Genomic DNA, 11783 nt, shown 5'->3' on the forward strand with positions numbered 1-11783 from the left:
CATGCATGCTTCACTTTTGAGACTAGTGATGGTTTAATGCTAAAAGCAGCATGAACACCCCCCCCCCAGAAATAAAATAGTTCAAAATGGTTCACAGGGTGCATCTCCCTTGGGGATTCGCCTCAAGTTACAGCCCTTCCGCAAAGATGTGGCTAGAATGAAAGTGTTCCCATGAAACAAAACCTTTTCAGAAGTCTAACATGTGGCACCAATTTATTTATTATTTATTTGCTTCATTTATGCTCTACCTTCCCCCCCCCCACCCCAAAGTGGTTTACATCATTTATTTATTTATTTATTTATTTATTTATTTATCTCATATTTGTATTCCGCCCTCCCTGCAAGCGGGCTCAGGGCGGATCATCCTCGCCTCTATTTTATCCTCATAACTACCCTGGGAGGCAGGTTGGGCCAAGTGAGTGCAAGTGGTTCAAGGTCACACAGGGAACTTTCCTAGCAGAGTGGAGATTTGAACACGGGTCACAGATGGTTGTTGTGGGTTTTCCGGGCTGTATTGCCGTGCTGTATCTTCAGAGGTGTAGCACCAAAAGACAGACTTCTGAAGATGCCAGCCACAGCTGCTGGCGAAACGTCAGGAACTACAATGCCAAGACCATGGCAATACAGCCCGGAAAACCCACAACAACCATCGTTCTCCGGCCGCGAAAGCCTTTGACAATATAACAGGTCACAGAGATCCTGATCTGACACTTAAGCACCACACCACCCTGGCTTTGCACTTTGCCCCTTTCGTTGCCCCCTGTACAGTTTTGTGGTGCCATCCTGGCAAATGAACCCCTACGGGACGGGCACATGCCTCACTCCCCTTTCTGTCTTCATTGTGGGGCAGAGAAAGTAACCAATAATCTCAAAAGAAACCATTTTCATCTTATTGTGCAAAGCAATGCAAGTTTGTTTATGGAAATGTCCTTGACATTTGATACTGATTGTACTAATCTCACACTATGTAATCCGCCTTGAGTCTCCATGAGAAAGGTGAACTATAAATGACAAAAGCAGGGCTTTTTTTCAGCTGGAACGGGGTGGAATGGAGTTCTGGAACCTCTTGAAAATGGTCACATGGCTGGTGGCCCCACCCCCTGATCTCCAGACAGAGGGGAGTTTAGAGCGGCGTGGAGGGCAATCTGAACTCCCCTCTGTCTGGAGATCAGGGGGCGGGGCCACCCGCCATGTGAACATTTTCACCTAGGGCGATTTAAACTTTAAAAAACTCCCCCTTTGTTCCAGCTGACCCAAAGTGATGTCATTGTGTGGTCCTGGGAGTGTGCACTTTGCGTGCATGCACATGGCCCCAGACAATCTGGCCACAGCTTTGGAGGCTGTGATGGCATGGATGAAACAAAGCAGGCTGAAATTGAACCCAGTGAAGACGGAGGTCCTGCAGCTGGGACAGGGGCTGCCAGATGTTGGGATCCAGCTCCCTGCCCTGGAAGGGACACCACTAGCAACTTTGCCAGTGGTAAAGAGTCTGGGTGTGCTCCTGGATGCCTCCCTATCGATGGAGGCCCAGGTCACGGCGGTTGCCAAGTCTGCATTTTTCCATCTTCGTCAGATCAGGCAACTTGCCCCCTACCTGACGCCCCAGGACCTGGCTACAGTGATCCATGCAACGGTCACCTCCAGGCTAGATTACTGTAACTCACTCTACGCTGGGCTACCCCTGGGCCTGATCCGGAAACTACAACTGGTCCAGAATGCGGCGGCATGGGTCCTGACTGGTATACCTTACCAGTTACACATCACACCTGTCCTGCGCCAGCTGCACTGGCTTCCGGTTGAATTCCGAATCAGGTTCAAAGTGTTGGTTCTTACCTTTAAAGCCCTGAGTGGGTTGGGACCGGCATATCTTCGGGACCGCCTCTCCCTGTACGTTCCCCGGAGATCGCTCCGATCAGCGAATAAATATTTACTTGTGGTCCCCGGCCCTAAGGAAGCCCGCCTCGCTTCAACCAGGGCCAGGGCCTTTTCAGTCCTGGCCCCAGCCTGGTGGAACGCTCTGTCAATGGAAACCCGGGCCCAGCGGGACATATTATCGTTCCGCCGGGCCTGTAAGACAGAGCTGTTCCGCCAGGCATTCGGTGATTGAAGGGGGCGGTGCCATGTCGGCCTCCCACCTTTGGGGTGGGGAAGGGTTCTCCCCACCACTGCACTTTGTTAATTCGTTTTATTGTTTGTATATTGATTTTAGTTCTTGTTTTTATCGACTTTAACTGTTCACTGCCCAGAGCCCCTGGGATGGGCGGTATATAAATTGAAATATAAAATAAAAATAAAAATAAAAAAATGTGGTACCGGGGCACCACCTTCCACCAAGAGTTGCCCCCTGTGCTGGCAACCCACTGAGTTCCACCACCTCTTTTCCCAGAAAAAAAGCCCTGGACATAAGTAAGTAAGTAAGTTCAGGCCTGATTGCGTTTCTTTGTTGCTTTGAAGAACCCCAGCCGTGAGCTGCAGAAAGTGACCCAATTTCTGGGAAAGGAAGTGACCGAGGAAGCACAGAAGAGGATTCTGCACCACACCGCCTTCCGGGAGATGCAGAAGAATCCCACCTCCAACTACAGGATGCTGTCAACTGCTGAAATGGACCACAGCGTGTCGCCCTTCATGAGAAAGGGTCGGGGGCTTTTATACATCCTGGTCTTGCTGTGTCCAGCCTTTGAAAAACCTTGGGTTTGACACAATAAGCACCATAATAGTGGGTTACAAATCAGGAATTTTAAAACTTACAATATTCTGTATGCTTTAGTTTTATTTCTGGACTCCTGCTCGGCATCCTTTATTCTTTCCCCAGCCGTGGATCATATTGACTTCCACTGTGGGATGGATCCACTTTGAGTTTCAATGAAAAAGGGGGCCTATAAATAAAATCAAATAAATAAAAACAACCACAAAGGTCTGCAAATTACTAGTATGAATGAAAATCAGAAAAATTTTACTTTTACTGAAGCAATTGCACTTTTTCCGAAAACAAAGCCAGAGCATGCACCCACAGCTTCCTAAGCTATGCCCCCCACCTCAGTTTTTCTTTTTTAAAAAAATTGTCAGTTTTTTCTCAAGAAGCGACAATAATTCGTAGGAGTTCATGGGCCAAACTGCAGGCCGGCTTGGGTGGGTTGGGGGGGCGGGGGGGCGAGACTGTGGCCTTCGTGGTCTCTGCAGAACTGACCTCCCCTCCGGTTTGCCTCTCTATAGGGATCGCAGGCGACTGGAAGAACCACTTCACCGTTGCTCAAAATGAGAGATTTGACGAGGCGTACACGGAGAAAATGAAGGAATCTACCCTGCAGTTCCGAATGCAGATCTGAGGACCAAGCACACATTTGAAATGCTACAAGGCCGGAGCTGCTGGGGAGAGGCAGTCACTAAAAGCAGAGAAATAGCTGGAGGCAGGGCTTTTTTTCAGCTGGAACGCAGTGGAATGGAGTTCCGTCACCTCTTGAAAATGGTCACATGGCCGGTGACCCGCTTTGGCTGACCCAAAGTGACATCATTGTGCGGTCCTGAGTTCCACCACTGAGTTCCACCACCTCTTTTCCCAGAAAAAAAGCCCTGGATGGAGGAAAGGGGTTAAGTATCTTCCTCGCTGCTTCTCTGCTCTAAACAACTTCTTCCCAAAGTGGCTTTTCAGCCTGGCAAAGGGCTCTGTGAATGACATGTGGTTTATCCTCGAGGAGAATTTCCTGCTTCTTCCACAGACCAAATACAGTTTATCTATTTATTTACTTTTTATTTATGTCATTTATAGTCTGCCTTTCTCACTGAGACTCAAAGGCAGATTACACAGTAGGAGATTAGTACAATCCGTATCAAGTACATTTCCATACAGTATCAAGGGCATTTCCATAAACAATGCCGTAGGTTAAATAGATACAAGTTTTAAAAGACATGGCGTTAGCAAGAATCCAATACAAAGTAGATGATGTTTTAAATGGAGGGGAGTGGGGAAGAATACATGTGAGCCATTCAGCCTCGATAGACACAAACCCTCATTCCCACAGTGGACTGAGCACTGGAGCAGTGACAGGGCAGGGTGCTGCTGCCTAGAGGTGCAGCCCTTATCGGGCTCTCCCTCCCAGTGCGCTGCAGTTGCGACGCCACTCCTCCTCCCCTCCCCTGCCCCTCCCATCGCCTCACCAAACACACTGATGGGCGGAATGAATACACCACAATTTATTTATTTATGTTTTTAGTCCTCTCCCCCCGCAAGCGGGCTCAGAGCAGAGCACAACACAGTAATATACATAACAAAATAAAACAATGGTAGCAATTACATTATATTTAAAAAATCATTAATACAGCAAGGCAAGGGAGAATTTCTTCCTTGCACACAAAACTAACAACTTCAAAGCAGCAGAAATTCTGAAAGAGGACCCTGGTTCCTGCAAAAACAGTCTTCCAAAATCAGACACATGGGAGAGGGTCAGAATCCAGACAAGGGCTGCAGCCTACAAAAGAGTGGGGAAGGGAACGCAGAGCACCACCAGAGATCCAGCCTACAAAGAGAGCAGAATCTTATGGTGCTCCAAACCGGGCAGACTAAGGGGAGACTGTTAGTTGATCTTAGGAAAAGTTTTATGCTGCTGCTCTTTGAATTATTGCTAATGGATCAAGGAATACTGCTCTGGATTTTTTTTCTGTGTATGTCTTTTGGAGAATACTGAGTTTAGCAATTCAGAAGGGGAACTCTAGAACTGGAGGAGGGCAGGGCTTTTTTTCTGGGAAAAGAGGTGGTGGAACTCAGTGGTGGAACTCAGGACCACACAATGATGTCATTTTGGGTCAGCTGGAACAAGGGGGGAGTTTTTTAAAGTTTAAATCGTGGCGCGGAGGGCAATCTAAACTCCTCTCTGTCTGGAGATCAGGGGGTGGGGCCACCGGCCATGTGACCATTTTTAAGAGGTGCCGGAACTCCGTTCCCCCGCATTCCTGCTGAAAAAAAGCCCTGGAGGAGGGTAACCTTCTGCCATATGCCATCCAAAGTTGGGTCTAAATGGGAAAGCATGTCTTCCATTCACTACCTAATGCCACCTGCATCCTCCTACATGGGCTAAATAGCAGCTTCAAGGGGGAACTTTAAATTGGGAAAATAAAATAGGGAGGGGGTGTTAAGCCCCCTCCCTGAACTAAGGCTCCCATCCGATCTTGAGCTCCTATGGCTTCTTTTTAAAAAAAATGCAGTTCTGATTATAGATAGTTCACTCCAGAGGGGTAGCCCTGTCGGTCAGTAGCTGCACAAAAAAAACGGATCTTATCACTTAGTTTGTGTTTTGCGCATTCCTGTACTGTGCATGCTCCCATGTACTGCCCAGCATTCTGCATGCCTGATGATTTTGTGGGGCGTGGAGAAGTTTATTAGTTTAACCAAGACTGGATTCTTGTGTATTCTTCTCTATTACCTAGTTTTCCACTGCTACCATTTCACTTTAAAAGTAAAATTTTTTTTCTACTTATTCCTTGTTAGCTTGGTCGATACCACTGCAAATAGGTGTAGGAGAGCCACTGAGACCACTCGATCTGGCCCATTGAATGATGAAAATTACAAAAACGGCCCCAAGTGAAGCATAAAGGGACAACACTACTGTGAGCAATCATAGGACAGACCAAAGTACAGCATGAAATATGAAAAAGTTTATTAAATAACTAACTATTGTAAAAGGGTGCTCTGAATATTTAGCTGGACATTAAGCAGGTCAGGTGTATCTTCTGATTTTTCTCTTTAACATTACCATAACTAAGGAAGATGGTTATGCTCAGCACCGGCGCCAGGGTTACTGGTGCCTGAGGCCATCCTCACGCACACACACAGAGTGCGAGCTCCCGGACTGTGTGATGATACAGCCATTGGCTGGCGGGTGGCTGGGGCAGCGTGAGGAGGCCGCCCGCGCTTCGCACACCACCCCGGCCGCCTGCCGTCCCTGGCCCACGGCTGTTGCGCCTGCCCGTGGGCATGTGGTGGCGGCAGTGGTGGCGTGGGGCTGGCTGGCAGCAGCGCGGCATGCGCCTCCGCCTCCAGCACCCGCTCCGGCACCCCCTCCGGCCCCACAGTGCCTGCAGCCCCCGCCTCACCACCTCAATGGTGCCGCCAGCCCTGGTTATGCTGATCCCTGTGTTAGTTCTCCTTCCTAACAGCCCATTTCACTTTCTTTAGCCCCTGCGCCGCAGGTCCCTGGAAGAGCCCCATGGTGCAGAGTGGTAAGCTGCAGTACTGCAGCCCAAGCTCTGCTTACGACCTGAGTTCAATCCCGGGTTCAGGTAGCCGGCTCGAGGTTGATTCAGCCTTCCATCTTTCCGAGGTCAGTAAAATGAGTACCCAGTTTCCTGGGGGTAAAGTGTAGATGACTGGGGAAGGCAATGGAAAACCACCCCATAAAAACTCTGCCAAGAAAACATCGTGATGCGATGTCCCCCCCATGGGTCAGTAATGACTCGGTGCTTGCACAGGGGACTACCTTTACCTTTTTACCTAGCCTCTACACCAAGACAGCACTCACAGAGCTTTGTTTGCCTTGCTCTGAAGCCTTCCTTCAGGCCAGCTCTTCCTTGGCTTGTTCTGCATCGTGAAGGCACTGGCAGTCCGATTGAGCCAGCAATTGCCCCCGGTCAGGAGGACTGCTCATGGCAGATGCTGCAGGAATGACTGAAAGATCCTCTGGGAGGCGGCTCCTCTTGATAATAATAATAACAACAACATTCGATTTATATACCACCCTTCAGGACAACTTAATGCCTACTCAGAGTGGTTGACAAAGTATGCCATTATTATCCCCACAACAAAACACCCTGTGTGGTGGGTGGGGCTGAGAGAGCTCTGAGAGAGCTGTGACTGAACCAAGGTCACCCAGCTGGCTTCAAGCGCAGGAGTGGGGAATCAAACCCAGTTCTCCAGATTAGAGTCCTGCCGCTCTTCACCCCTACACCAAACTGGTCCCTCAGAGTCCTCTTCCTCCAGCTTCTGCCTTCCTCTTAGTGCCCCCCTCAAATCATAGGTTTCTTCTGTCAAACGGCTTCTCCTTTGGTGCCCTCTCCTCCAGTGGTATATACGGCAGAATACTGTGATTCTAAGGAGTCTAGTGGGGTGCCACAGTCCCTCCATCTTGTGGCTAGATTGCTCTGCAGACCAGTCCTGGGCTTCCCTTTTTAGCAGTGTAATATGTTTTTCACTCCAAGATCTTCATTGTCACTCGGTCTATTTATCTAATCCTGGTGTCATATTATTACTGTGTAGGAGTACAGTCATTTAAACTAGGCACTGAGTATGAGAATTTTAGGGAATGCCCCTCACCTTGGACTCTGGCCAGACGTCCTGCTTATCATTGGCCTTGAATACTTCATCTCTTTCTAAAGACAGTAAAGGGAAAACAAATGCCATGTGCAACTATGTGTGTAACTTAGCCTCTATATAAGTCTCAGAGAAGCCCTACACAGCAGAATCTCAGCTGGGGCTGAACCACAGACAGTGCTGCAAAAGTCCTGGGGTCTGCCCATTGTCATCTCCAGGGTTTCCTGACAGCAAAGTAAGTAGTATCTGTTCTCTGCTTTGTACTTACTCATTTATTTCATGTAAATTACTGGAGGAATTTAATAAATCTGCTTTCCTTCCACATTTGTGTGTTTATTGTCATCGTATCCAGAAGAACATCCAGTGCTTTTATTGCCCCCCCTCCACAGCTGCTGAATCTTCACATTCCTGAATCTTCACATTCCTTCTCCACATTCCTTTAGTGACTCTTATTTGGGGACGGGGGGGGGGTGCTGAGGCTGGCCTTTATTCTCTTCCACCAGACCCTTCAGCCACTGAACAAGTCTCAGGACCACCATACTTTAAAGTAGCTACAAATTAGGAGTAATGCCAACACCAGGTTGTAGCACTTGCCCTTTTGTAAGAATTCAGTTTTAAAATTGAACCGCTTCCTGGTAGAGAAAAATGTCGTTGTAGATTCATTACAGATCTTCACAGCAAACCTGTGAGCTGGGTTAGGCTGAAAGTGTGTAAGTGGCCCATGGTCACTCTCCAGGATAAGGGCCCAAGGGGCTGCCTCCCGCCTGCCGTTTCAAGTGCTGCTTACAGCCACTCAAAGCCCTCGCAGGCCTCCTGGAAGAAGAGCCCTTAGCCCTCCCGTTGAGACTCACCGGTCTCCGGGTTCTTTTCCAACCTGGGGGACTCTGCACACCCTTGGTCAGACACTCACGGACACAAGGCTTACATAAAGGGTGTTTATTACTTCAGAAGAATGTATGCAAGTAGCAGGAACCACTCTACTAAGGCACAAGCAAAAGGCATTTTAAACAAAAGCGTGTCAATTGTAACTATAGCTGACTAACTAAAACATAAAGCTGGCTAACTTAGCATTTCTCTGAGGAAAGCTTGAGGCTCATATTCACAAACATATTCCTTAAACTATACCAGGCAGGTCTGGTCGTCAGGCCTGGCATAGAGCAAAAATCTCTCTCATGCTGATGGAAAAGTAGCATGAAGCAATCCTTCCCTCCTTCTTGGAGCTTGTTGGAAGTTCTTCAAGCTAGTTTGAGCTAGTTACGGAGGGCCGAGAGGAGCCATCTTCTTTTTCGATTGATAGCCAATCAGAGGTGCCGTCAGTCCGCGTTGCTAGGCGGGAACTGAGACAAGACTCCCTTGTTTCTCAAGGCCCCCCCCCTCTCGGCAACAGCTTGCAGGTGCAGTTAATTAGCTGAGCCAGACATTCTGCTCCCAGGAAGTTAAGCTTGAACTGGGCCTGTGGAAACTTGGAAGCCTGAACCAATACAGGCAATGGGCTTAAAGGGGCTCTGCTAGACAGTCACCCAGTGAATTTCCATGTGGAGATTTGAGCCTATGAATCCCAGGTCCTAGTCTAAAACTCTAACCACTACACAACACTGACTTCTGTAATAATATCAATAACAGTGTGCTTATATACCACCCTTCTGGACAGATTAGTGCCCACTCAGAGTGGAGAACAAAATCAGTATACTTATCCCCACAATACAACTGAGGAGCTGGGGCTGAGAGGAGTGGGGCTAACCCAAGGCCACCTGCTGAGCTTATGGCAGGAGTGGGAGTTGAACCAGCAGAGTTCTGGCTCACAGCCCAGCCACTTAACCACTAAGCTGAAACAGCTGTGATGGCTCTTTTAGCATATTAGCAGGCAACCTGGTTGAGTCATACAAAATCTCATGCAAATCTCAGATTTGCTCTCACCCCTTTCTGTGGAAATTTTAGCCTGTTACCTTCAGGGTTACTTAACTGTAGTCAGATTTTAGCTGAAGATTCAAACTGTACCAAACTTTGTGTATAAGATCAGTCACTTAGTATCGGGTGCTACCTGGGATTATTATCCTTAGGTTGGCTCCTGTAATGAATTGATGGCATTTAATCTTCAATGAGGCAGTTTGCCATATACTCTGTTTTATAGCGGTCTGAGTCCTGCCTGGGAGGTCAGTCTCCGGGGGGGGGGGTGCGGGGGGATTCCTGCTCGGCCCCTTGGCCATTGGCCTGTGGGGTTCTGCAAGGCTCAAACCCTCCCCCCCCCCGCTTGCTATTTAATATCTATATAAAGCCGCTGGGAGAGGTGAGGTGATCAGGAGATTTGGGCTGCAGTGCCAGCTCTGCCTTTCTTTCCCACCTAATTCCAGGGATACTGTTTAATGTATGAGGGAGAACAAGCTGAAACTGAATCCTGACAAGACAGGATTTCTCTGGGTTATTAGAAAAGAACTTGAGATCTCACCTGACTTGGACAGCGTTATACTTTCCCTTGAAAAACCAGGGTTTGCAGCATACGGCTGTGGTGGTTTGGTGTGCTTTCCCCCGGCTTCGGCTGTTGTGCCAGCTGCACCCCTTCCTGGCTCCATCAGATCTAGCCAGAGCGATCCATGCCTCAGTTACATCTAGACGGGACTGTTCCAATGAGCTCTACGTGGGGCGCAGATTGCCCACGTGGCAGACCGCAAGGGTTGTGTGTACTTAATAATGTACAGCTGTAATAGGCTGTATGTGGGTAGCACCATCAGACCAACTAGAACATGTATTCTGGAACATCTACCCAGAATTAAGAATAGAGTACTTGAAGCCCCGTTAGTTGAACACTTCGTTAACTCACATACCAGAGAAACCAAGTTCAGTCCACAGTACTGTACATGCCCAATAGAAGTCCTTATAATAACACACACCGAGAATTGCTTCAGAAGGAAGTTCATTGGATATACTACCTCAATTGTTTACATCCTGAGGGCTTAAACAATGAATTGAACTATGCATGGTTTTTGTAAGGTGTGATTTATTTACTGTGCCTTTAATTTCTCCTTGCCTGTTCCAGCACATCTGTTACATTGAAGCGGGTGTGTGTGTGTGTGTGAATCATGTTAGCCATATCTATCAGGAACGCCGAGAGAATATATTGAGTGTATTGTTAAAAGACATCGTGGTAAGCTTTTTTATGTGATTATGATGGTCACAGGTACACAGTTTATTTAAAAGTTTATTCGCTTTACCATATACTGTTTGTATTTTCTTTACAGTTTATGGATGGAATGACTGTATTAGCCTCGGATGATGTACTTGGTATGAAACAAGTTGGAATATCTAGCCGGCCACTTGTCGGGCTTTGGGTCCCTCAGCATCCATTCTTGTCTCCACCTGCGAAGTCAAGAGAAGATATTTCATTAGAAAGTTTGATTGTTTTGAGAGTCTTACCTGCATAACATTTACTTTTGGGACACGCGAGTCTCTTCCATCCTGGTACCATCTTCACCTACAGCAATAATAAAATATGTGTGTATGGATAAATGTGAGATTGACCTGTGGAATTTCTACCTAGTTCCATACAGGAAGTTCTTTGTATCCTTCCTTCAAGCCTGAGAATACTTTACTTTGGAATACACTTCAGAATACTTACCTGTGACATTCCAGTTGGATTGCTGTCGTCTTCTTCTCAGCTTTAGCTACGTAAGATAAAGGAAAAGACATTTACTTAACGTAAGAGAATCTGTGGACTTTATTTATATGGCTGATACCAGTTTTGTGTGTCTTTAATAATAATATTTATACCTATTTTGTACATTGTAACATTTTGTATGGATATTTATTAGAAATATATAAGTATATAAGCACTAGTCACTTTGCACTTGAATACACTTTATATTTATAGAGATTGATTTTTGGATTCTTGTATTTCCCTCCAGTTGTGGTTTTCCACTGAGTTGTTTGTTTCTAGATATTGGGGGTGCCTTCAGTTTGGTGAGATGGCTGGTCAGAGCCAGCTATCTCAAGCATGTGGCCCCGATATTACAATGACGACACTGGCTACCAATTCACTCCCGAGAGCAGTTCAAGGTGTTGGTTTTGGCCTTTAAAGCTGTACATGGCTTTGAGGGACTGTATTCTCCCGTGTGTCCACGCCTTGGGATTTCGATCAGAGGGAGAGTTCCTTTTGACTGTCCTAACTGCTCTTTAGCTCACCTGGTGGGTACTCAGGAGGGGGCCTTTTCGGTGACAGTCCCACGATTATGGAGCAGCACCCCCAGGGAGGTGCGCCTGGCCCCCTCACTGCTGATATTCAGGAGGCAACTGAAGACATTTTTATTTAGGATTGCTTTGAATTTACCTGGTGCTTTTGCTCCTTGGCAGCCCTAAACTGAGTTTTAAAACTTTATTTTTGTTCATTTTATTATTGTTATTTTATTTATATTGTAAACCACCTTGAGTTCCTGCAAGGAAGAAAGGCAGTTAATAAATGTTTAAAATAAATGTGTGTCTTGAGCAGAGG

General features: G+C 47.1%; 1 protein-coding gene across 2 annotated transcripts in view; it reads left to right on the forward strand.

Moving 5' to 3' along the window:
* Window positions 1–3427, forward strand: part of LOC129337730 (sulfotransferase 1 family member D1-like) — a 59008-nt gene extending 55581 nt beyond the window's left edge. For both annotated transcript variants that reach the window (XM_054991662.1, XM_054991661.1), the window contains exons 7-8: window positions 2455–2635; window positions 3214–3427. In XM_054991662.1, coding sequence (XP_054847637.1) covers window positions 2455–2635; window positions 3214–3326 — 294 coding nt within the window. In that variant the 3' untranslated portion in view covers window positions 3327–3427. The remainder of the gene's footprint in view (window positions 1–2454; window positions 2636–3213) is intronic.
* Window positions 3428–11783: the final 8356 nt, after the last annotated feature.

This window comes from Eublepharis macularius, chromosome 11 (assembly GCF_028583425.1).
Source record: "Eublepharis macularius isolate TG4126 chromosome 11, MPM_Emac_v1.0, whole genome shotgun sequence".
Classification (NCBI taxonomy): domain Eukaryota; kingdom Metazoa; phylum Chordata; class Lepidosauria; order Squamata; family Eublepharidae; genus Eublepharis; species Eublepharis macularius.